The 25,451-nt window shown below is 54.7% G+C and overlaps 6 protein-coding genes across 6 annotated transcripts; 3 read left to right on the top strand and 3 right to left on the bottom strand.

Annotated features, from left to right (window-relative positions):
• Positions 1 to 122: 122 nt before the first annotated feature.
• Positions 123 to 6,347, bottom strand: HER10_EVM0003166 (uncharacterized protein). Its single transcript, XM_035472851.1, has 2 exons — positions 5,883 to 6,347; positions 123 to 5,764 (listed from the first exon to the last, which is right to left on the bottom strand). Exons 1-2 carry the CDS (start codon positions 5,932 to 5,934, stop codon positions 438 to 440), a joined length of 5,379 nt encoding a protein of 1,792 aa, XP_035332369.1. The 5' UTR covers positions 5,935 to 6,347; the 3' UTR covers positions 123 to 437.
• Positions 6,348 to 12,344: 5,997 nt separating this feature from the next.
• On the top strand, positions 12,345 to 13,910 carry HER10_EVM0007982 (1-aminocyclopropane-1-carboxylate synthase). Its single transcript, XM_035477520.1, has 2 exons — positions 12,345 to 13,725; positions 13,775 to 13,910. The coding sequence occupies exons 1-2, from the start codon at positions 12,455 to 12,457 to the stop codon at positions 13,818 to 13,820; spliced, it is 1,317 nt and encodes a 438-aa protein (XP_035332948.1). The 5' UTR covers positions 12,345 to 12,454; the 3' UTR covers positions 13,821 to 13,910.
• Positions 13,911 to 14,035: 125 nt separating this feature from the next.
• On the bottom strand, positions 14,036 to 17,373 carry HER10_EVM0009954 (glycosyl hydrolase family 88; the record flags this gene model as incomplete). Its single annotated transcript, XM_035479425.1, has 1 exon — positions 14,036 to 17,373. The coding sequence occupies exon 1, from the start codon at positions 15,293 to 15,295 to the stop codon at positions 14,036 to 14,038; it is 1,260 nt and encodes a 419-aa protein (XP_035333172.1). The 5' UTR covers positions 15,296 to 17,373.
• A 1,042-nt stretch (positions 17,374 to 18,415) lies between these two features.
• Positions 18,416 to 20,922, top strand: HER10_EVM0009534 (F-box domain-containing protein). Its single transcript, XM_035479020.1, has 2 exons — positions 18,416 to 20,554; positions 20,722 to 20,922. Exons 1-2 carry the CDS (start codon positions 18,973 to 18,975, stop codon positions 20,829 to 20,831), a joined length of 1,692 nt encoding a protein of 563 aa, XP_035333125.1. The 5' UTR covers positions 18,416 to 18,972; the 3' UTR covers positions 20,832 to 20,922.
• Positions 20,923 to 21,740: 818 nt separating this feature from the next.
• HER10_EVM0009462 (uncharacterized protein) lies at positions 21,741 to 24,114 on the top strand (the record flags this gene model as incomplete). Its single annotated transcript, XM_035478948.1, has 3 exons — positions 21,741 to 22,580; positions 22,638 to 23,933; positions 23,992 to 24,114. 3 exons carry the CDS (start codon positions 21,741 to 21,743, stop codon positions 24,112 to 24,114), a joined length of 2,259 nt encoding a protein of 752 aa, XP_035333120.1.
• Positions 24,115 to 24,464: 350 nt separating this feature from the next.
• HER10_EVM0002706 (uncharacterized protein) lies at positions 24,465 to 25,426 on the bottom strand (the record flags this gene model as incomplete). Its single annotated transcript, XM_035472408.1, has 2 exons — positions 25,080 to 25,426; positions 24,465 to 25,002 (listed from the first exon to the last, which is right to left on the bottom strand). The coding sequence occupies exons 1-2, from the start codon at positions 25,349 to 25,351 to the stop codon at positions 24,465 to 24,467; spliced, it is 810 nt and encodes a 269-aa protein (XP_035332315.1). The 5' UTR covers positions 25,352 to 25,426.
• Positions 25,427 to 25,451: the final 25 nt, after the last annotated feature.

Here is a 25,451-nt window from a genome sequence, read left to right as displayed (position 1 = left end):
TCGAATGATGCCAAATGGTGTTTGTCGATATTGGGCATCAAAAGACATGTCACAATCATTACAGAATGGGACACATTTGCAAATCAGGAATCTTGCATGGGGTATAAATGCGAATAAATGTCATCTAGATTGGCCCAAGCCTGTACTTCATACCCAAGTCATAATCGTATGTAGAAAAGTGGTATATCCTCCATAAAAGGCCGAGTGCCCGCTACCAAAATGTCCCTCCCTTTCTACTGTAGTCATCTAAAAGGGGGGATCCCGCAGCTTCCCAATATGATGAAAAGAAAACCCATGTAAATGCCCACTGGATATGCCCGCGTCGTACTCGTGAAAAGGAAAAAGAAAATGTGCAAAACAAATATTGAAAAGAGCGCCCCCGGCGCCCGAAGTTTGAAGAGATATTATCGCCGGGTGCAAATCACATTCTCAACGCCTCAACTCATGGCATTGAACTCATTCTGTCGGAGGAAAGACGTTGCGAGCTCATCGCCGCCTTGTTCTGCCGCCTGGAAGAAGTGGACTGCCACGCACATCAACGCAGGATCGCTGCGAACATCCCCGTCTTTGGAGCCCGCATCTTGTCCGGGATGTTGGGAGCTGGCAGAGCCACCGAGCCCTGATGCGCCTGCCGATGTGCGATTTCTGTCTCCAGGGTAGAGTCTGGCACCAGGACCTGTGCGTCCAGAAGGGCCAGCATACTTGTCCATGACGGCCTGCTTGAACACCTCGCGTGGCTTCGAGAGGGGCAAGGTGGTCCGCTCCACGAGCTCAGGGTTCGACAAGTAGAAAATTGCAAGCTCTCGCTGGGCGGTGGGCAGACCCTCTTTGGCGGTGATGGTCCACATCTTTCCTGCTTGTGCCAAGCTATAGGCTGTCGTGACAGGAGGGGGGGACTCTGTTTCCAGCCGCTCGGCGTCTGGAGCAGGCGCATCATTGGTCGTCTTGCGTGTACTAGTATACAGCCCTTGGACCTCGTCCGCCACCTCAATCATTGTTCGACAGACCTCTTGCTTCAGATTCAAGGCGGCGAGACCAGTGTCCCAAAACGCCGTGCCCTTCTCTGTGTTGTCAAGGATTGCGGGGTTCACGAATGCCGCAATGAACTGAAGATCACGGAAAAGTGTCTTTGGCCGGATAGACGCATCCCGGAACAATGTTCGCAAGACGTTGGTCACGGCATCGGTTGTTGTCGGGTTGCTTGTGGCGCCAGAGCGAACATCATTGTTACCCTGGCGCATTGGACGGGGCCCAACGGCCGGTGGCAAAGTTGCGGGTGCTTGCAGAAGGGTATGCGAGCGTCTTCCTCTGACGTTGTCGATAGCCTCCTCCAACGGATTGGCGCGGCTAGAGCCTGTGGGGTCATCAACGGCGCCGGGCAAAAATTCTTGTCGATTCCAGCCCAGTCTTGACCTTTTACCACTCGCTAAAGATGCTACGATGAGTTGCTGCAGCTCGTAAAGGGCGTTCAACTTGGCATGAGGGTTGGGATGAACACTGAACATGCGAAGCAACCGCTGGAAAGCCTTCTTGAAAGGGAATTCAGGGGTCGACTCCTTAGAGGTGGCCTTGCCTCGCGCAGACACGGTGTCGCTTGTAGCAGAACTGTCGTTTCCCGGAGCACTGGCAGTTTCCGTGGTCTCAGAGTTCTTGTCTGTTTCGCCGGCACCTCGCAGATTCCCAAAGCTCTTTTTCTTTTCAATGACACGAGGTCTCAGTGACAATTTGCCAGACTTGGCAGACCTTCGCGCGCGTCGGTCTAGGGAATCACGCCTGTCGATGCATTCCTGGCCCAACGAGGAGAACCAGTCATCTGTCTCGGAGCCGCGGGAAAAGACCAATGTGCCCAAGTCGGACAGAAGAAGACTGACTAAAGTCTGACGGAGCTCGTTGAGGAAACGAGACTTCTCTTCCGACAATCGCTGCTGATGAATCGTCTCGTTGGACGATGCCGATGTGCCAGGTCTGCCGGTAGAATGACTCGCATGCGAGCCTAGATGGGAATGAGGTGACTGGAACACACTGGACAGGTTTGTCATGCTTGTCGTGGGAGATTGGGCACGGGACGTTGTCGAGCTCGGGGATATCGCCGACTGGAAGGGCGACCAAAACGTAGAACTGGAGTCGATGGTATGGACTGGCGACGAGACGCCAAAATAGTCCTGTCCATCAATGATGTCGGATAAGACTGTGCTTGCCCTTGAAAAACGGTAGCTGCCAGAGTCAAATGACTGCTGACTAGAGTTATGAGCTGACATTGCCCGCAGGTCCCGAACAGAGCTTGGACGACCGTTAGACATGAACCTTCGATCTGGGTCGCTCATGACGCTGGCTGTGTCGTCGAATGCGTGGTCCCTGTCTCGGGGGCCTCTGCTGCCTGTCTCCAGGTTGCGTCTGTCTCGTTGGTAAAGCTCACTCGACCACAGAACAGGGCTGTCCATGATGGATTCGCCAACCAATTTCGAAATGCAGGTGTCCACTTCGCAGCCGAATCTGTGAATCCGCTCCTCCCCACAGCAGAAGTTCTCAACGCCAGCTTGTTGAAGCCATCGGGAGGTCTTGTCTGCCTGATCGTCACTCAACTTGTTGGGTCCGCCCTGCTCTTCTGATGCTGCAAGGAGATCCATGATCTGAGTCTCTGTGCGATACAGATAGCTTGACGCCGGTCCCCGTGCGAGGTGCGCGCGGTTGCGTTGGTAAGAATTGTAGCGCCTCTGCATACCCATCGTTTTGAGGGCAGCGCAGATATTTCGACTCTGCTCATACGGTGCAGAGTTCCGTACGTCTGTCACATACCACATCTTGTCGCGAAGAGCCCTGAGTCGCTTCATCATGGCGTCGATGAGCCCCTCGTGCCGTTCTTGGCTTTGCTTGAGCCAGACGAGCCAGGCGTCGTATTCTTCAATGGCCGAAGCACAGCGGCGGATTGAATCGCGAGGCCCTCGGGAGAAAATGTTTAGAAGTATGGCAAACCCGTTTCGTCTCAGCGACCCTGAGCTGAGTGCATTTAGTTGCTGTAGTGTCTTCCAGTAGAGGTGAGCTGATACAAAGTCAGCTTGCGCTCGCGACTGAGCCGAGGCAGCTGTAAGCATCGCAATGAGAACTGAGGACGGCTCCGGATCTGCATCCTCTGTCTTCTCTGCCGTCGTTTTCGGTGAATCTTCCTTGGGTTGCGAGTCATCAGCCGTGGCACTCGCTTGTGCCTCAGCGTCGCGTCTGCGGTAGGGGTTTCTGCTTGGAGATGACTTTTCAGCGGTGATGATCTTGTTCTTGGATCGGTACTTTTTGATGCCAGTCGCCCGGTTGCTGAACTGAGCCCTTGTTGCCTCCGGCTCAATGCTAGCTGGGATCTCAAAATCCTCGACAAGCTTGAGGATCGAATCTCGCAATTGGTGGTAGTCTTTATCGAGTTCAGGCTTCTCATCAATCTCGTCATCGTCAGTCTCGCTGGTGGAGGAGTGGTCCTCGTCTTCGACATCTTCGTCTGGGTCGTAAGTCATCTGGCTTGACAGGCTATTGCCATCTGCTGAGATGAACAGCACGGCCCATCGTTCGGCACATGGATGACATGAGCCTTGGACAACATCCATGCCGACCTGGGTGCCCATTTCGCGGAGAGCAAAACGAAGACGATACCCGTCGTCCTCATAGTTACTAAGACGTCGCTGAGCCAGTGGATCCAATACGGGCGGCGAGTACCGCTGAGGCGAGCCGGTCCTTTGATCATCCAAATTTGTTTCTCTGGAAGTTGTAGCGTCACTAAGAACAGACGAGGCACTGGTGCTAAGGATCGATGCCGTGTCGAAATTGCTCCGCGCGGCGCCCATCGAGATGGGCTGTGAGATTGCCGAGAACCCAGAGATGGAAGGCGCTCCGGATCTAAGCCCGCTGGACTGGGCTGACATAGGCCGTCGCTCCGGGAACAAGGCGTTGACGAGAGTGACTAGATCTGCCGGACTCACCACGAGATAAGGATGAACCTCGACTGTTTCTCGAAGTGATGTGATTGAGCGGGCCGGGAGGAGCTTCGCTGGAGGTCTCTGGGAACGGTTTCGTTTGAAACGATTCAGGATGCTCTCCACGTGTCCTTGAATTTTGGGCGGGGTCGAGACCGTTCCCTTCTTGTTCCAGGTCACCTCGACTACAAGCTGCTGTGCTCGCATGGCGACCTGCTTGAGGATCTTCTGCCGGCCATACTCGGTGATGTGGTAATCGCCCATGAGTCCGTGGCTTTCCGGGTGGATAACAACACCAAGGAGGAAAACAGAGAAGAGCCACTTGTAAACAAACCAATTCCGGGTACCATCGACGAGCTTGGAATCAAGCTTCTTCAAAATGGCGTTGCCCAGCTCGATGAGCCCTTCGGGAATACCAGTCGCATCCTCGTCGTCAATGATCTCGAAAAGCTCGTTAACGGCCCGATCGTAGAACTCCTCAGCCGCAATGCTGTCCTTGGCCGTCCAGTCGGCGAGATTGAACCTGGTACCGTGTTGGTCCTCGGCCTTGTCCAAGAGAAAGGCACCATCCTCGAGTATCTTCATCAGGTACCATTCCATGTTAGACTTCCCGGACCAATCCCGCATGGCCGTCCAGACATTAAGAACAGAAATCAGCATGGGCTCGCTGCTGGCCTTGGATTCAGTGATTAGTCTTGCTAGAGCTGTGCCCCATATCTCGGTTCGACGTCGATCCTCGGCGCTATCAGGACCAGCCGAGTTGGCGAAGCATGTGTGAACCAGGGCGGACAAGGGATCGTGTCGTTGGAACGACAGCAAACGCTCGATGGCGTTTGGGGAATGAGCGGGCGCTCGACTACTTGGTCCACCAGCATGACTCCTGGCTGTAGAACGGCCGTGGTAGGGCAGCACGGATTCTACAGGTTCCAGTCCCTGATGGAAGCCGGTAAAGACGTTGAGTTCTGTAGGGGTTAGAGAACATAATCTTGTGGCCAAGTAGTCTGGGTTGGTCCTGATCTGGTTCAGAAAGTTAAGAAATATTTCCCGAACAGAGGCGGGCAACTCAGAAAGAAAGGGGGTCATGGATCCAAGGGAACTAGAGCCCGAGGTCGATTTTGGTGGCGTGTCCAGGCTTTCTGAAGAGGCCAAGGCAGGGGACTGGAGAGAGTCCATCTCGGGTTCCAACAAGGCATATCGGCGCAGTTCGTCGCAGCTCTTACGCACATCGTGAATGGCGTTGAACAGAGAAGCAAAGGTCTTCTTGTCATCGGAGCGAAAGCAGTCAACCAAATTCTTCCGGGCAATCTCACCGCAGCGGTTCAAACGAGCTGACAAGGCGGTGGAGATTAGGTTCCTCTGCAAACGTATGCGTGTGTTTGCGCGCTTGCGCTCCTGGTACTTGGACAGTCTAACCAAATGGGCGAGCTCCTCCAGGGTCGTTGTATCAGGTTCGGGCGCAAGATGAGGGTTCGTGTACATGGATGGATCTGGGAGTAGGGCCTGGGGGAGCGCAGGCGAAGAGGCCGTTCCCGCGGCGGAGGTGAGTGCCGTATCGGATGAAGAATCCATGGTGGCTTTTACGGGAGAGGTGGCAATGGGTGTTGACGCTTGGGCAATCACGGGCTTCTGGTGCGACCGAGAGGCGGGTCTCCTCGGTGTGTCTTCGCTACGACGAACGGGCAGGGTTACGGCCTCAACGCTTCGGGTTGGGCTTGGAGACCTCTGGCGGCGGGATCTGAAGGACGTATTGTACGTTTCGGAAGGAGGATTCGAGGATCGGGGCTGGTTCGCGTCATCTTGGGAGGCAGCTAAGGCGCAGGAGAACATGAACAGTCAGTACATTTCAGGTAGGGTGAGGAGCGGGAGACTGCGATAGAACAGAGCGCTTTGTGGGCGATGTTCAGTGTGTCTGTTGGCGGAACATACGGGCAGAGACTACGCGAACTGGCGAGGAGAGGGAACGCTGCATGGAAATCATAATGCGAACATGAGGATTCCGGTCGAAGGGCGAGCGGGCAGCTTCAGCAACAGCTCTCGAACAAGCTGATAGCTGTTCTGTCGCAATCGCGTGATGTCGTCGATTGTGCGCTGGTGATGGCGGGCGCAAGCGGGTGGGTACGATATCTGCTGGGGCGGGGCAGACTCAGCGATAAAAGACGGACGGCGGAGGCAGAGGGGGAAGGAGAGAAGAGGTCGGCGCAATGCCAGTGCCTCGAGTGGTGAAGTAGATGTCGTCGTGTAGAGGATGAGTGTTCACTGCCTTTTCCGATATGTTTACATGGGAAGGAAATTCTATTGTCAAAAAAAGAGAGAATGAAAACAAATCAGAAACCCAAGCAAGGCGAAGGTCATGGGAGGTTCGGCCGTGGTTTAAGGTAAGGTAAATGCGGGAGGAAGGGACGGAACAAGAAAGGAAGGCAAGGGTCGCAAGGCGAGGAAGGCACAGCAAGGCAAGGAAGGCAAGACCAGGCACGACACGAGGGTGGGCTGGTTGGGCCAGGTACGTACTGTAAGGTACCTCACCTCACCTCATCTGCCATCTGCCAACAGCCTCCCAGTCGTCAGGTTGCTCCTTCCCCCTCCCCTCCTAGAGATACCGAGATACATCAGATAGGTACCTTGGTATACCTAAAAAGGTATCTGTGTACAACCTAGGTAAGGCAGGGTGCCTTAACACAGAAGACGAATACGGTAGAAAAGAGGACAGCAATACTTCCATGATCGTGGACATGTTGTAAGTTGCATGCACTTGCTCCTCCGTTGCTTGGGTATCGGTACTTCTCACGCTGCCCGGGGTGACTGAAAGAGAGAGAGGGAGAGAGGCAGCTGCAAGTAACAGACACTGGAGCTGGGCGTGGGAGAGCCCTGAGGTGCCGGCAGGGAGACTCCACGTCCACGGCCACGACCGACTCACTGGACCGACCCATAGCCATGCTCCGTACGGTACGGATACCCAAATAGCCAAACAACAGGCCGGGAGGAAGATGGAAGCTATGAGCTGGAAGACAGGGGTGGGATGCTGGGGCCGGAGACAGGACCGACAGGATAAGGTAGCCAGCGGGCGGCCAACGGCCAGCGGCTAGGAACCCAAGAAAAGACTTTCATTGGGTTTGGTGCGTGAGACCTATGCGATGCGTCCAGTCCCGTCTCTTCAACGTACCGTACACAGTAGAGGCAATGCGTGGCAAGAGAAACGGAGCAAGGTAGACCCAAGGTGCAAAGTTGTGCCCCAGCTGCTGGTTCCCTGTATCCGTAGCTGCGAACCGCTGGATGATCCTCTCAGCAGCAAAACAGAAAAGAAAAAAAAGGAGGGGGCGAACTGCTGACAAGGATGGCCACACTCGCACATGGCAGCAGCTTTCTCTCACTCCATCACACACACACACAAAAACACAACACACAACACACAACACACATGCACACACACGCACCGGAAGTATTGAAGTCAGATGATGACTTATATGCGTCGAGGATGTCTACCTATCAGCACTCATAGGCTCACGTTCTCGGTTCCTTCGGAGCAGCTGGTTTACCTTACCTAAGAAACATGTTCCTGACCTGACCCGCTGCCTTTGCCCAAGTACCGTCCATCTGCTTCCCGTCATTCTTTCCGTGAACATTCGTTGCATTAGGTAGGTACCTAGGTAAGGTAAGGTACCTCTGGTAGAAAGTGTCGAGGCGGGCAAGCGTGGGGTAAAAGGCTGGAGGGGAAAAGAAGGAAGGAAGGAAACACGGAGGAGGGATGGAGCTAAACCAGACAAAGCTAGAAGGAACGGACGGGGCACGCCTCTCCCACCTGCCACCTCACACAAAATGCAAATGCGATCCATGAAAGTGGGAAAGAGGCACCAGCTTCAGTCAGTCTATCAGAGAAGGTGCAGGTGGGACAATCAAAAGGGTTTAAACATTGGACGAAAAAGACGTTGCCCGCCAACGCACACCCAAACACACCCCCGTCCCAGTCACCCAGTCTTAAGTTCCTAACTTACCACCCACCGGGAGGTACTGTCTAGCACCTGGCTGCTTGGATGAAGCCATCCCCGTTGTCGTTTTCGCCGCCACTCTTTACACAGTAATGAGTACTCCGTACGCTATTACCAACTACCACTCGTTGCCATTGTTTTTGTTTCTTCTCATTGCCACGCGAACCACATCCAATAAAAGCAACAGGCCAGTGCCTACCTACTACGAGTCTAGGACCACCTAGCCATCTAGTCCGATATCCTCAGCTCCGGCGGATACTGCCAGGAATACCAATAAAAGTCCCTAGATCCAGCTGGAGCTCAAGATTCAAACCAGGACCGGGATCGCCAGACCAACAAAGGCAGCCAACCACGGCCACTGCATGACATTGCTCCTGATTGACTTTGGCATCGTCATCTCCCCCTGCTTCAGCTCCAGCTAGTCACTCGCTACCTCGAGGTTTCCAACACCTCGGGAGAAGCTTCTTCTGGCCAGGCAACATCGGCGACCCTCGCTATTGAGAGCTGCGATATTCACAGGCACAGGTTCGCAACACTGCGCACGCGCACACACACACGCACACGCACACGCACGCACAACAAGACAAGACCCGATTGAGTCAATCTTCGTTCGCCTTATTGCCTGTTCCACGACACGACGAGCCGCCGCCCTCATGCGTCGTTGCTCGGCGTACCACGTCGGACACAGCTGTCACTTGAAGAATACGTACTACGCAGCGATTCGCCCGCGATACCGAGCATGCATCGAGCATTGCCCTGCAGCAGTGCAGAGAACACCGCCGCCCGCCGCCGGACACTTGCCGTCGACTTTTGCTTCCTGCCCACCGAGAGACCTTTGTTGCGGCATATCTGTCCCGTCAGCGACGGTCAACCCAAGAAGAGAAGCGGTCTGCAACATGAGTCCCGTTACAGCGACTGCCCATGCCATGCCGTCCACCTCGTCAGCGTCTCTCGTGTCGCCCCAACAAAAGTCGGACAAATCACCACGCACACCGACGGGCCAGTCAACGCAGCGACAGCGACAGCGGCACAAGCAAGTACCGAGGAGGGGCAAGCAGAGTGGAAGCAACAAAACAATTCGGGAGGGAAAAGAAGTCACCTCTGCTTCCGGCCGCCTTGATGAGTTGGCATGCATAGCCTTTGGCCCTGTTGTTTTACATGCTCCAATACACCAACAGAGAGGCGCCCCATCCCGACTACCTCACGGCTTGCCCGCCGCTCGAGACACTGCCATACTACGTACAGCGCAGCGCCCCCCTGCTCACCCGCCGTCCAATCTGCATCGTCCACGAGAGCGGGCACGCCATGCCAACGCATCACAGGGCCCCAATCGGCCACTCCTTGGCCAACCCAGCGAGCTTCAACCAGCATCAACCCACACCGTCTGCTACACCACATCCTTCTCCAATCTCCATCAACAATTCCCGTCTCCAGGGGTCCAATCGTCGACTACCAGACTGAGTCCTTCCTGCCACTCTCCTGCAGCAGCTTTTGAGGTACCGCCAGCCCAGCCGTTGTCCTCGAACCCGTCTGGACAAGGTCGGCAGACCGTCCCCCGAATGTCACCCGAATTCCACACCGCAAAACGGTCAGCTCATCTACCCGCGCGCCGGATGGGTTGCATTCTAGCTCCCTAACCACATCATTCGCTGCACTCGCTGCATCGTGTACAACTTGCACGTACCCATTCAGCGCTGCACGAAAACCTTCACGATCTTGTGTTCGTCCACTACCAGCAAGTAGCCGCCTTCGTTTTCCACTTACGAGGTGTCAGCTACCACTGCTGGCCTATTTGGTGTTGATGTTACAAAAGGTATATCCTGCAGTCCTTCGAGGCTGCTGCGCTGGAATATACATCGCCTTGCCTAGTTCAAGTTCGCCCTCTTCGCACACGAGGTGCACCTCGATAACAAGTCTGGGGCACTCATTCCAAACATCAGGCACTTTGTGCCATCCACAATGACGAGAGCGGGATTTTGGGCCTCTAAATTGGCCCCGACCGCGCAGCTGGGTAGATCCAGCCACTCTGCGCCGCCAGGCTGGTATCACGTTGATCCCGTACCACTTCCGCCTGCCAACCCCTCGATGGCACCAACGATGGTGCCAAAATACCTCTCCATCCCGGTTCTGGCCGCCCATAGATCGCTCATCCCCATGCACGTCAGATTCGCCAGTCAAACACTCTTATTCGTCTCAACCTCAGACCCCCATTCGCTCCGCTGACCCCATGTCCATCTTGCATCCCGCCTCCCGCCCGCCCATTGAGCCCCAGCCGTCATCGGTCCCTGCGACTCATGCGCTGCATCTCTGCTGCCTTTCCAGCTTGTATTTCGTCCTCCTGGTTCGGCTGGTGAGGCCAGGGTGTTTTCTTCTGTGATAAGCTGTGCGTATCATGCCTTTGAACTGGGCCTAGCAGAGATGGAGGACAATAAACGGTGAGTGCTTGGTCCGAAAAGATCCGGCTGGACGGATAATACAACGTAGTTATTGTGTAGGAGCAACCAGGTATTTGCCCAGACCAGGTTTGTATCAACACGTGGTAGATATCACGCTCGGAAAACCGTTCAACCAGCGCGCTGGTGACAGCAAACACGTTGGCCCCATCAGCCAACGCTCGGCCTTTGGTCCTTGGAGGCAATCCTGCCGGATTCCCATTAATGCCGTCTGCTAATGGGCCACTGGGATTAGGGCTGCATATGCCATCGTGGCTTAATCTGCGCTCCCGACACTAGTGCGCAGGCATAAGCCCAGTTGACGGCCCCATTGTCAGCATGCTGTGTGACTGTTTGTTGTCATTTCCGTATAAGGCGCCTGGCCGCTTCGCCGCCTTGTGGCCACGTCTGGTATTATTTGGGCTCTTCCCAGCCATGGCTATAGTGCCCAGCTGGAGGATGATAGCTTCTTTGCCCCCTTGGTGGCCATCCTTGTTCTTCCTTGGCATGATATTGCCAAGTCCCTGGTTTATGAGAGAGATCCGCGTGTATCTCTTTAGACGTCTGACTTCTTTTTGCGCATAAGATGATGTTGGAGCTCACTATCTTCCGCTGAACATGGAAAGTTGTCGTTAATTGTGTCCCGTCATTTTTCTCGTACTTTCGGACGCGTGAACATTAGAACATAGACACGATGTATGTATGTAGGTATGAAAATACAACGTTGAGGGCAAGATCTTTTGTGCGAGAAGCTTCCTCGGCACACAAGCTGGCTGTAGTAGCACTCCTTCTTGTGAGTATCTCCAGCGTACTCTTTCTTGCGGTCTCATATGTCTGTTTAGCAAGCTAGAGGGTGTTTCTAGACCAGAAGACCAGCCAGTCGCGTCTCCTTGACTAAGCTAGAAGTGCGTATGGATCAACTAGGAGGCTTCATTTGCGGCCTCCCCATTGCTGTTGGCCGTGAATACATCGCGGCAAGCCTTTGGGCGCTGCGGGGTTTGAAAGTCCTTAATATTTTCATGTTCTGTAGGTATTAACATCCGGGAAGACCGCGTGTGTTCATGGCTGCTGCAATTTCGGTGTGAATCTTTGGCATTTTTCGATGATTTTGAGTACACAAGTTGATTTGGTACACGAACTTCCTAGTTGCGCCAGAATCTTAGGCTCAGGTGTATTTTTGGGTACAGAAAAGTCTTGAAATATCTCTTCGTAACGAGCACGATAAATCTGGACATTTCCCCAGACGGGAGTAAACTTTTGAACGTATCCAGGGGTCGAGATTCACAGTCGTTTTTGCGGTGTTCAAAAAGACTACTGGTGGACGAAAGATATCTTTTGATGGCATATCCTTTTCCAATTTCTCCCATGAGGTGGTTAGAAACAAGATTCAATATTTTGTTTTACTCTTTTTATTTCATTAAATGGTGCAGCACTACCCAGGCACTGACGAGAGGCAAAAAGAGAAAAGGACTCGATTCTAGATAGCCACTTTATGAATAAGACTAGGTACGTAAGGACAAGGGAAACTAAGGGGAGGGGAGGGCCTTTGGTAGCACGCTGGGGCTATCGACCGAACGCCGGAGCCGAGACCGGCTGCGGGGCCGTGTCTGAGCATCAACCGCCGGCCCGGAGTTCCGTGCGATATCACCTCCCCATACCGTCAACGTCAGTCCATCTCTTTTGTGGAACTCACGGATAGAACAGCAATTTTGCAACGTGGGAAAACCTCACGAATACTCCAGTATGCAAACGCATCGCTTCAGAGTGGTAATTGAGCGCTTTTGCGCGAGTTGAAACGAAACACATCAGCGCCCAATAGTGGAACCCCGCCGGCCGATCATGGATGGATGCTGAGAGGCCGCAGAGGTGCGCAAAACACGAACCCTTCTCTTTCCCCGCGCCGGATGCCGGTCGCTCGGCCGGCATCTGTTCCTCCGAGGCGCCCTTCCGAGTACATCAGCAACCCCAAGTCTCTGGAAACCCCATTCTTGGAATGAAAAGCCCGTTAATACTCTTCTATGGGATAGTTCACCATCGGCCAGGCTTCGTTTCCCAAAAACCACACTTGCGCAAATAAACACAAATGACCTGCACTACGTCCCCCAAAGGCGCAATGCTTTCTCCCCGCGCCGCAAAAACTGCCTCGGCCCTCCACCGGCCGTGGCGCTTCGCCCCCGTCCAGACTTACTCGGCCTCCACCAACCCCTCGGGCCTCATCTCCTTTGGCAGCGCAAGTAACGCCCTCATGCAACCCGCCGTCGCCGCTTTCGCCGCCACGGTCCCACTCCCGCCCGACGTCTTCGGGTATAGCTACAGCACCGCCGGTGGCACCCGTCTCCGCGCTGCGATGGCGGGGCATTTGAACGCTACATTCAGTCCCCATGCGCGGCTTGAGGCGGAGCATGTGAGGGTCGCGGCGGGGGCGACGGCCGTGCAGGGCATTCTTGCGTTTGCGCTTGCGTCGCCTGGTGAGGGTGTGTTGGTGCCGAGGCCGGTGTATGGGCGATTCGAGCTTGATTTCGGGAACGAGATGGGGGTGGAGGTCGTGTATGCCGATACCACGCCCGAGACGTGTTTCCTGCCGGATGCGGTGGTTGCGGAGATGGAGGCTGCGGTGCGAAGGGAGATGGGGAGGGGTGTGAGGGTGAGGGCGGTGATGATTGTGAATCCGAGTAATCCGCTGGGACGGTGTTACCCCCGCGAGACGCTCGTGGCGATTATGCGGTTTTGTGGGAGGCATAAGATTCATCTTGTTAGTGACGAGGTGTATGGGCTTTCCGTGTTTAGGTCTTGCGGGGAGATGCCCGGGTTTACGTCGGTGCTGTCCATCGACCCGGCGCGCATTATCGATCCGGACTTGGTGCACGTCGAGTACGGCCTGGCCAAGGACTTTGCCTCGTCGGGACTGCGGCTGGGCGCGCTGGTATCGAGGAATGCGGCGCTGCACGAGGCGTTTTCGAGCGTGGTGAGGTTTCATAGTCCTGCTGGGCCGTCCGTCGCGATCGCGGCTGCCATGTTTGAGGATCGGGCGTGGCATGATGAGTTTATTGCTAGTTTGAGGCGGGCTATCGCGGGCGCGTATGGGTTCGTGACGGGGAAGTTAAGGGAGATGGGGGTTAGGTACATGGAGGCGAATGCTGGGTTGTTTGTGTATATTGATCTCTCGCCGTGGTTGCCGCCGCCGGGGGAGGAAGGGGAATATGAGTCGGATCGGGAGAGGGAGTTTGCGTTGGCGGAGAGGTTTGTTGAGAGGGGCGTGTTTCTGCATCCGGGGGAGGAGCATTGTCTTGCGCCAGGGTGGTTTCGGTTGGTTTATACGCAGGAGGAGGATATCGTGGCCGAAGGGTTGAAAAGGTGAGTCTACGGTGAGATGTACTTGAGAACTTGGCTAACATGACTGCAGAATCGACGATGTTTTGAAGAACCTGCCTTGGCAATTGTCACACTAGGCTCTCGGGCAACAGAGAGAACATCACGCATTACGGAGACGATCAACACATAATCAGGGAGAAACGAATCTATGTCCATGTAAATGAGGGAGAAAAAATGTACAGACGCCCCCAGAGGAGGGATTAAGAAATTAAGTTTAATTCATGTACACGCTTGAGGGCCATGACTCTTTGATATCATCGACCGTATGCTTCCGTCACGTCTTTAGGTTCTCCTAGACACTTCCATCTATACTCTCATAAAAGTGGTAGCGGCGGTTGAAGGTGCGGGGACCGCGGGGGCCACGAGGGCCACCACGACCGGGGCCGCGGGGACGGCTGCCACCACCGGCGGAGGTCTGGTTGAAGGTCTCCCACTCGTAGGAGGCGAACATCCAGGGGCCGACACCCTTGTAGTCGTTCATGGCGATGGGGACGGAGGTGTAGTACTCGAAGCTGGCGTTGCTCTTGAGGGAGCCGACCTCGACGGTGCCGTTCCAGTTGACGGTGCCGTTGGCGTTCTCGACGACAAAGGTGGTGAGCTCCTGGTAGCCCTTGGCGGCGGCGGGGAAGAAGCGGCGCTCGGGGAGGAGGCCGAGGCGGATACCCTTGAGCCAGGAGAAGACGAAGAGAGCAGAGGCGGAGGACTCGATGTAGTTCTTGGGGCGGCCGACGTAGGGGCTGTCCATGATGAGCCACCAGCCGCCGGTGGTGCTGTCCTGGGCGTTCTTCAGGCCCTCGGCGAGGGTGACGAAGAAGCGGGAGAGGGTGGTGACGCCGGGGTGGCCGCGGGGGAGGAGCTCAAGGACCTCGAGGAGGGCGACGGCGTACCAGCCGACGGCACGGGACCAGGTGAGCGGGGAGGCGCCGGTGATCTGGTTGGCCCAGACGGCCTCCATCTTCTCGTCGAAGCCGTGGTACAGGAGACCGGTGGTGTAGTTGCGGGTGTGCTTGTCAATGACCTCGAACTGGTTGACAATGTCGTTCCAGGCGGTGGTGTTGTCCTTGTCGAAGAGGGAAGTCCACTTTGCGTAGAAGGTGTCGGCCATGAAGATGCCGTCGAGCCACATCTGGTAGTCGTAGTCGGGGCTGCGGTGGAAGAAGCCGCCCTCGTCGGTACGGGGGTGGCGCTCGACAAGCTGGTCGCGGATGGTTCTGGCGGCGGTCTTGTACTTCTCCTCGCCGGTGCGCTCGTACCACCAGAGGATGTTGTTGCCGATACGGTACTCGTCCAGGGAGTAGGTGGTGGGCTTCCAGTTCAGGATGCTGCCGTTGGACTGGACGACGAGGTCATCGATACGGCTGCGGTACCAGTCGACGAGGGCATCGTCCTTGGTGAGCTCGATGGCGGCCTCGAAGCCGTCATAGAGGACGGCCTTGGTGTAGTGGTACGGCTTCTTGTTGTCGATCTCGTGCTTGGTGAACGAGTCGGCGGTCCAGGCGAGGTAAGGACCGGCGGCCGCCGCGGCGGTCGCGAAGAAGAGGACGGACTTCATTATGGGCTTTGATATGAGGGGTTTTGCTTTGCTTTGGGGGGTTCAAAAGAGTGACTATGTCGAGATTCGGAAATCACGACAGGAGATTGAGAAGCAAGCGGATGAAGGAGCCAGATCTGAGTCGCCAAGCTTCCTCAAAAGACGGCTAAGGCTGGGGGGAAGGGAGCTCTTTTTAATCCAAGATCGGATACAAGCCGGTTCGTCTGCGCCTCCATGTTTGCTGGAGAGCACCCGACGGGGGGGAAACGGTGCAACCGTGCAACGAAGGATCCATCGACGGGGTTCTGGGATGAGTTGGATGAGTCGGGGTGATTAGGGACGACAGTGGGGGGGTTGCGCTTATTGATCATCACCAGAATGATCAGATGGGGATAGCCAAGTAGAGCATGGCGACTGCGAGGACGAGGGGTTTGCAGATTGGAGCAATGAACAGCACTGGGCTTAAGGCCGGGAGATCAGGGAATCAGGGGTTGGAAAGAAAGGCAGAGGATTGCCAAGTGGAAGCCAAGGGGAGAGCAGAAAGTATCCAGGAACTAGAGATCCATCATGGTCATCTTGTTTCTCATCCCGCACCGCCCGCACCATGTCGGACAAGTCCACCGTTGTCGAAGAGGAATATGATGTGCTTCTATGCCCTGCCCAGTACTCTGCAATGGCAGATACGCCAGCGGCTATCTCGAGGTCGTCGTCAGCATAGTGGCAGCTTGTTTATGAGCCAAGTATCGTCGCATCCCACCCCCTCTACGGTTCATCTCCGCCTGCTTGGCCCGTTCTGGCGAAGAAGTGGATGGGATGTTGGACGGAGGATGGAGAAATAAGGTCCGGATCCAGTGAGTGACGAGAACGACGGTTGAGGCTCTCCACGTACGCGTCTTGGCAACGTCTTGGCACGTCTTAAGAAGATTGAAAGACGGCGGGCCTGCTTCGCTTCTAAAGTGCTACGCCGCTCCGTTGCTAGTCGTGCTAGTATCTGAGTATCCGTAGAGACTAGCTTGAATTCGTAAGAGCAGACCCGTCCGCAGTCCTAAGCGGCCCCGGGAGTTGCAGGGCGTTCACCTTCTCTATCAGTTTAAACTTATGGGTCCGTCGCCGCGAATAAAGGCCAACAAGTATTGGCTTTCTTGGGCATTGGGATAATTGAGATGACCTTTGATCTTTCTGCTAGGGCCAAGCCCGGGCGGGATATGCTCGACGCTGGATGACCGTTGGAGTTGGCATGGTCGAAAGGGAATTTGAGGAGCTCAAGACCACAATTGGCACAATTTTTTGCGCGTGATGTGGGCACCGTCGGGGGCCCTGGACGTTGCGTTGCCAAGCTGCGTATTCGCTGCACCCCTTCATCTCAAAGCTCGCTCAACGGGATGGCCCCACGTCGGGTACGACTCTTCAGCCCGCGCTCATTATCGATGTAAGACTGTAGGTTCGGGATGAGTGTTGGTCTTGCATGTTGTTGGCTTGTTTGGTTGGCCTCCCGGACTGATGATTGATGGATCATGGAGCGCCCAGCCGGACAAACTCCCAATATGAAAATATTCCAAGAGAGAGATTCGGCGACGCGGTGTGGGATGTGGACTCTGGCCGAAATGCGCTGCATGGGCATGAGTGAGCCTCCAACGACTGTTCCATTGAACAGTCTGACGGTCAAACAATCCAAGAGATCCGCTCTTCTCGGCCGGCTGCAAAGATGCCTGGTGTTTGATAACGATTGCGCAATACTTCATGGTCGGCCAAGTTCTGTTGTTTCATTTGAGAGTTTCCGCCGAATGGTCCTGTGAGTGATCAGACAATCACTTGATCTCGCCGTACTATGATAAACTTCCTGCGTGTCTTTTCGCGCTGTTGACGCCGGCACGATGTTGGATCGATGAAATTGGCCATAGTATTTTAGCTTCATTGCCAAGACAGTCGCATCGAGGTGTTGAAGTAACCCTGCTGGGGACAGATGTCAGCAGCGATAAATCTGCGACACTTCCGAGCCAAACGTCGGCGCGATGAACCGGATCTCCAGTCCAGGGCAGAAAATAAAAAACAAAGAAAGAGCATGAAAGAAAATCAGCCACCCGTCAAGCAAACATGGCTCCCGTGCCGAATGTGACTTTGGCCGGTTGATTCCGAGAGAGCAGACCAAATACATTCTGGTCCATCGTGGCTCCAGTCTTCGGGGGGGCGAGGTATGTCATTCAGGGGCACAGGGGCAGCAGGCTCGGTGTGTATCCGTATGGATACTGTGTGGTGTGAGTGTTCTGCGTGGCACGGTGGCAGTGATGTAATTCGCTTTCGTTCTGAGTGAACTCACTGCCCAGTGTCAATTTGTATAATCAGACAGAGTGAGGCGTAGTGGCGAAACGTGCGAGTCGCCATCTCCGCCAAGGGACTGAGTGGGTGGATTCGCGGTCTTTGCTTTTCCGTTCCCTCTCGCAGTGAGTCTGATCGGCAGATAAGACGTTCTTGTCTTGAGTCGAGTATTGGTCACGCTATTGTGGGTGAAAGTGAGACTGATTCAGACGATTGAAGATGTTCGTTAGTGCGCCAGCCGACTGCCTACCTGTCAAAGTCAAGACGACGATGGAATAAGCTCACATGGCGTCAAATAGCCGCCCCCGAGAGTCTGTTTTTACCTGAGATAAGCAAGCCGACGGGTCGCTCAAGGATTGCTCGATTGCTGAATTGCCTTGATTATGCAAAAAGGGCAAAAAGGGCTGCTTTTGCCGACGATAGAGTTTGAACCCAATTTGCCTGGGAAGCATGAGCCACATGGTGCAAGCCACCTGTTCATGTGGCTTGACTACCTTATCGCCTTATCCACAGGCGAGTATGGCTGGTGACAGAGGTGGGTATCCGGCTCCCAAGCTGTCAATGGAAGGTGCGCTGCAGGCTGGAGTTGCTCCCGTGCTCCCGGCGGGAGGGCAGGTGGGTGATGGCCCAAGCTTCGTCCATGTCAATCTGGCATGTCACTGTGGTTGCCCTCGCCAATTGGACGCAGGTTCCATTGCCAGACTGGAGGCACCAAACTTAATGATGCTTTACAGCAGCTTTCCGGCGAACAAGCTCCCTAAAAAGGGCGGACTGGGACAGTCACAAGCCAATCAGCAAGAACAACCCAACGCAGTCTGCGCCGTTGGTCGCACCTTCCAGCAGTTGTGCGACGTCCTCATACTGCACGTCACCTTACAGAACTCGAATACCATTAGGCAGGAACGACCCAGAACGGGTATCGACATACGGGTACCGACAGGCAACGATCGGATTTGGCAAGGCTGAAGCAGCAACAGCTCCTTCCTGCCCAGCATCTGCAACTACCTAGGTACCTATCTCGTGTATTGGTGCTGATACCGAATCAATTTGAGTTGTGCGAATCTTTCAATCTCGGCCAATTCTTTCCCGCTTCTGACACTCCCGAAAAGCATCAGCAACTCACCTACAAGTTCCCCGCTTCTGCCTGGATCGTGAAGCTTCGCCCCACCTACTCTGATTCATTAGACTTCCATACTAATCGCTACGTCCACCGACCCAAGAAGACACTGGTATTTCTCGCGTCTTTGATTTTCTTCTGTTCATTCTCTAGAATAGAGATTGTTCAGCTAATTTATTATCAGTCCCATGTTCAGTTTCGAATCTCTCCATCTTGAACGAAACAGTGCATCAGTACCTTGGCACACTGCCGTCGCCCTCCCACAATGTCACAACCTGCGCCATCGGCATCAGAGCCGTCAATACCAGTCATGGATGCGCCGGCAAACCCTCAGTCTAAATCGCCCTTCAACAAAGTGCCTCTCGAGGTTCTCATTCGCATATCGGATCAATTGTCGACACCCGACCTGGGAAGCCTTCGTCTGACATGCAGGTCCATAGAGCAGTCCATGTTCAATATGTTCATGAAGGAGTTCTTTACGCAACGCCAATTCATGCTCACCGAATTCAGCCTACAGACCCTCATCGACATCAGCAAGTCACGGCTGAGTGATTGTCTCGACTATGTCATCATCGGCCTCAACACATTTACACGTCATTACTTTTCCCCAGGAGAGGAAGCCCAGGAAACCCGCTATCGCGAAGCCCAATCCGATCACCACACCCTGGTCAACAGCGGTCAAGACGTCGCTATGCTGACGGAGGCTTTCAAAAACCTCAAGAACCTCAAAACCGTGGGCATTCGTGACTACCATTCCGCGGGAAGGGGCTTTCGGGATGGCTTCGAGGTCAGCTGGGCGAGTTACGGCGCCACCACACTCCGCCAGGATACCGGAGTAGATCTTCTGCGCATACCTATCGAAGAGATGGTCGCCTACACCAACAAAGTCTTCATTACCCTCTTTACCGCACTTGGTAATGCTGGCGCCCGGCCCAGTGCCTTCGAGCTGCTCCGTCACCAGCAAGGCGTGCCCTCTGACGACGCTTACAACCTCTTCACCAAATACCTCAAGCCCAAGGTCGTCCCGGTTCTCGAGGGCATCGAGACTTTCATGAGCGTTGTGAACGTAGCGACTGGCCCCTTCCGAGTCACGTCACTTACAGGTAGCGCGGGAACTCAACTACGGCGTCGATACGATTACTCCCTGCGTCTCTTCTTAGGTCACATGCCGAACCTCAAGCATCTACGGTTGAACTTTGCGCACCCAGGCCATAACTCTGATGCTATCGATGAGTTCGTTGACTGGCTGGGTACACCTGTTCCCAGTGCTCTTTCTGAACCGGACGACAACCAGCTACCGACGCCTCCAGCTCCGGTGGCGTTTCCCCATCTCGAAGAGATCAACCTGGGCTTCGTTGAAGTTGAGCCGAAGCGGCTTCTCCAAGTCGTGCGAAAACTTGCACCAACACTCAGGAACCTCGAGCTGTGGAAGGTCACGCTCCGCAGCCGTACAGGAGCTGTTCAAGGCGACTACAACGCGAGAGGCGACATTTCCATTATCAACATGTGGGCTCGATTCCTCCAGAATCTGCGTGAGATACCCAACCTCGATCTGAAACACATCATGGTCGGTTGTCCTGCTCAGCGCATGTCTATGACGAGCGCCAGGGTATGGGTTCAAGCCACAGACGGGGTGCCAGACAAGACTGTGGCCAGAAGGGAGTACACAGGCATCGACTGGAGACATTTTGTAGGAGACCTGGCTAAGCAAATCATGGTTGATATCCCGCCCGAGCGTAAGCGCAACCCGGAGTCGGATGAAGAAGATGACGAAGATTCGAACGATGGCATGGACGACGACATGGACAACGATGTTTTGGAAGATGACATAATGGACGCGATTCAAGGTCAGTAGTTACGTGCTGCAACTCCCTTTAGCTTTTGCGAGGCGCCATTCTCAGAGTACTACGGGCCTAGTCAACGTGGTAGCTGCTTCAGTGGTCGTGGAAAAGGATGACGGAGCTGGCGAGGGGTGAATACTACATAATGGCTGACAACTTGATACTCGACCCAGAACAAATGGAGTCAGGAGGCTACTTTCCAGATGAAATTGAGGAAGCGCTGGATGGCCTCGAAGACACGATAGCCTACGAGCAAGGCTTTTACCCGATTGTGTTTCAGTAGACGATGGTAGAGGAAAGAATTAGGCCCGGGCCGTATTCCTGCCCGGCTCTTCCTATGATTTACACTTTTTGAGGCAACCGGTGAATTTTGGTGGCTGACGGGGACGTCCAGTCATTAAGTCGAGGATTCGAGGGTTTCTGTCTGGTGATGCTGGCCATGTAGTTGCTTCTGGAGGTATGTTCCGGCCGGTGTAGAGTCTGGAATTGGGGTGAAAGGATCCACTATGTACATATCTAGGCAGCTGGCCCGCTTAAAGAAGTCAATCAGGGTTGGCAAACGGATGGGCATGAAGCGATTCGGATACTTCAGAGGGCAAAGTTGAGGTACACTGCAATTTGAAGCTAAGGCCTTGCTCCAGGCAGGAGCTCCTCTAAAATCGAAGAGCGTCTCCAGGGGAGAAACATCGTCGAGTTCCCAGGTACCTTGATTGGCACCTAAAAGTGGTTAACAGCGAAGTACTCCGTTACCAGTGGTGGTTCGGCGGTACCCTGATGTTGAGACGGCACGTGAACTCGCGAGGACCTCGAGCAGTCGCGGTGGCTCGTGCGCCAGGCACCAGCGGCGTTGGTGCCTGCAGGACCATGTTGGTTCGTCCAGAAGGAGCTGAAAGCGTGCGGCACCTTCCACCCAGGTCCCAAGGTACGAGGTGAGGTAACTCCAATTGGCAATGAGCTGACTTGTTTTTCTGATCCAAAGTCAAAGGAGGCACAGCGAAATAAATCATCTCGACTCCCTTTCATCTCTTTCGTCTTTCATCTTCACTTTCTTCTCCATCTCAGAGTCTCATTCAACCACCATCAATTGGACTCGGTCACTCAACACGGACCCCTGTCATACTTTTGAAGCTCTGTTTCCCTTTCTCAAGCTCCCCTGTATACGTAGGCGCATAACCTCCACATCCCACCCACAATGTCCGCTCCAAGGAGATCAGGGAGAACAGCTGCAGCAGCTACAAGCGCAGCTCCCACTACCCCTGCGGCCCAGCCATTGGCTGGCACTGTCATCGCCATCAGTGGCACCTTTGACAAGAAGCGGACGGATCTCGAGTCGTGGCTCTCCTCCCTCGGTGCCGGCATTGCCAAGTCAATTACCAAGAAGACTACTCACCTTATTACGACACTCGAGGAATTCAACGCTGTAACCACCAAAGTTGCTTCCGCTCAGAAGAATGGCATCTTCATCGTCACCCTTGATTGGGCCGAGAAGTCCGAGTCTCAGGGGTCCAAGGTCGCCGAGAGCGATTTTGAGCCCGGCAAAACCACAACGACCAAGGCAAAGGCCGCCCCGTCTGCAGCCACCAACGGTTCCACAAAGAAGAATGGAGCCTCAGCGCAGTCCAACGGCTCTCAGCAGAATGGCTCGCAGTCGCAGTCTCAAGCCAGCACTGCGTCCAAGACCAGTGCCGCGAGCAAGAAGCGCGTCAAGGCAGATGCTCAGTCTGACAATGACAGTGATGCTGATGCCAAACCCGACGTGAAGAAGCAGAAGGCTGCCGCCGGTGCCAAGGGCAAGAAGAAGGCTGCTGGTTCTGCGGCCGCGGCTGACGATGCCGATGACAAGACCGACGTGAAAAAGAAGGCTGCAAGCAGCGGCGACGCCCAGACCGCCTCCAAAGGAATCGTGGTTCCTCTTGACGAGGGCTGCAAGGTCCAGGGAACCGTCTACATTGCACCCGACGGTGTCATTTACGACGCATCTCTGAACCAAACGAATGCCTCAAACAATAACAACAAGTTCTATCGTATTCAGGTATGTGCACGCCAACTGATGGTACTAGTCCGAGCCGCTATCTAATCGTACCCGCAGCTTGTTCAAGACGGCAAAACGTTCAAAACGTGGACCCGCTGGGGCAGAGTCGGAGAATTCGGCCAGTCTGCTGTCCTCGGCAATGGCAGCCTCGACGACGCGTTGAAGAACTACGACAAGAAGTTCAAAGACAAGAGTGGTGTCGCGTGGGCCAAGCGCGCAGACCCTCCCAAGCCCGGCAAATACGCCTTTGTTGAGCGTAGCTACGAGCCAGACTCAGATGACGATGAAGACGACGACGACGAGGGTGCGGCCGGCGACGTCAAGAAGGAAGAGGACGACAGCGACGACGACATGGCGGACCCAGTTAAATCATCCCTTCCTCAACCGGTGCAGGACCTGATGGGCCTCATCTTCAACCAGCAGTACTTCCGCGAGGCCATGACCTCCATGAACTACGATGCCAACAAGCTGCCCCTCGGCAAGCTCAGCAAGAATACCATTCTCAGAGGTTTCCAGGTGCTCAAGGACTTGGCCGCTCTCTTCAACGACAGCACGCTTGCCGACTCCGAGTACCACATGTCCGTCCCGGCTGCGACTGAACACTTGTCCAACTCGTACTACTCGCTGATCCCCCACGCCTTTGGTCGCAACCGTCCGCCCATCATCGGCTCTGGTGCTATGCTGAAGAAGGAAGTCGACTTGCTCGACAGTCTGTCCGACATGAAGGTCGCAGCGGACCTTATGAAGGTTGACCGCAAGAACACGGACGTTCACCAAGCCGACAGACAGTACCAGGGTCTCGGAATGGAGGAGATGACTCCTCTTGACCGCAAGAGTACCGAGTTCACCCTTCTTGCTGAATACCTGAATGGATCCAGGGGCTCTACCCACGGTCACACCTATAAGATTGAGGACATCTTCCGGATTGAACGACAGGGCGAGCTGGAGCGCTTCGAGAAGAGCGAGTTCTCATCCATCAAGTCCGACCGCAGATTGCTGTGGCATGGCTCTCGAGTCACCAACTATGGTGGTATTCTCAGCCAGGGTCTCCGAATCGCCCCTCCTGAGGCCCCCGTGTCGGGCTACATGTTTGGCAAGGGCATTTACCTTGCAGACATGTCGAGCAAGTCAGCAAACTACTGCGCCTCCTATAACTCAGGGGGTCAGGCGTTGCTGCTGCTTTGCGAGGCCGAGCTTGGAGACCCAATGCAGAAGCTTACAAACGCGAGCTATAACGCTGGCGATGATGCAAAGGCGGGCGGCATGTGGTCCACTTGGGGTCAGGGTAACACCGGACCGAGCAAGTGGAAGGATGCTAGCTGTGTCAACCCGGACCTGAAGGGAATCCAAATGGTGAGGACAAGCCGCATCCCAACTGCAACTCAAAGATTCAGTACTAATGATTTCGCAGCCCGACGTGAGCGTCACGCCAGGCCCCACCAATGTTCCAGGTGCATACCTCATGTACAATGAGTACATTGCTTACGATCTTGCCCAAGTCCGTCTTCGCTACTTGTTCCGCGTCAAGATGTGAGGCAACGAGTCAAAAGGCTCGAAAGATTTACCAGCATGGCTTCAAAATGAAAGGTGTCGAGGCGCTCGAGAAGGGGTAGCATATTTGCACCAAGTTCGGCCTAGGTAAGAGGTCTTCACTTTCTATTCGTTATCACTGGCAACTGGCGTTCGATGTAGCTAGGTAAATAAAAGGAACAACTAACTTGCTAGTATTCATTCACGTTGCCTGCTTGCCCATTGCCAATAGGTGTGAATATGCTTTGACAATATCCGATATCGTCGTGCCTATGGGCGGCTCGTTACCAGCCAACTCATTGACTGATCCCTCGTGGATTTGACGAATTTAATTGAAATGCAGGAAGCTACTGTCTATGAATTTTCCAAGTGCCTAGATCTCTGCCCTCCAGACTCGACGAGATCATCCATTTCACCAGCGTCTTTCCCACGCACTGCCTCCACCTGCACATACACTCTGTCCAAACCCCAAATAGTCCACACAACACACCCCAGCACTGCAAACTCCATCAAGACCGTCATGAACAAATATGTCGTCGTATCCCCGCTCACCGCACTAAACCTCTTCTCCCCGGTACTAACATAGGCAATCGTATACGAGATCCGCACAACCATGAACGGGAAACACCCCGCGAACCCGACCATGGCCCGCCTCTCGGCCTGCGGGACCCGCTTCCACTCCTTCGCCAGGAGCACGAAGAGGAGGACGCCCCAGAAGTAGAGCGCGGCAAAGAGGCCTACGCCTGCCCTTGTGAGCGTGCCGGGCGCCGTGGCGTCGGATGTCTTTTTGGCTGCGACGATGTAGTCTGCGATGGAGATTCCGAGACCGGCCCAGCATATTAGTTCGGGGATGCGGAAGTGCCATTGCGTCAGGACCTGAACGAAGGAGTTGCTGTTTCGTGAGTGGTGTGTCAGCGTCAATGCTCTCTTTTGTGAAGCAGTGGACACTGGATAGAGGCGGAGACTTACACCCTCTTGAGCAGATCAAGCAGTACAAACGTCAAGAGCACGAGACCAAGGGACTCGCAGACAAAGATGGCGGCCCAGACTGCGCGCGAGGAGTTTGTGAGTGTCCCCAGCATGCAGCCGGCGCCGACGATGCGGATGGTGGAGATGAAGGAGATGCCGAACCAGCCCATTTTCTTTTGGACGCGGAAGAGGATGCCGAAGGCGAGGTAGACTAGGAAGACGATGATTTGGGCGATTGCTACGCCGTCGCGGTATCGAAAGGAGCGTGTCATTGTGGTGTTGGTGCTGATGTTGCCGAGTGTAAGGTAGGTTTGGTGATGTTGAAAGTAACGGGAGAAGAGCCTCTCTGAACCAGCGTGAGAGGAGAAGCTA

Source organism: Colletotrichum scovillei, assembly GCF_011075155.1.
Source record: "Colletotrichum scovillei strain TJNH1 chromosome Unknown Contig00006, whole genome shotgun sequence".
Classification (NCBI taxonomy): Eukaryota; Fungi; Ascomycota; class Sordariomycetes; order Glomerellales; family Glomerellaceae; genus Colletotrichum; species Colletotrichum scovillei.
The sequence above is the reverse complement of the archived record's forward strand: the minus strand, read 5'-3'. Positions and strand labels throughout refer to the sequence as shown.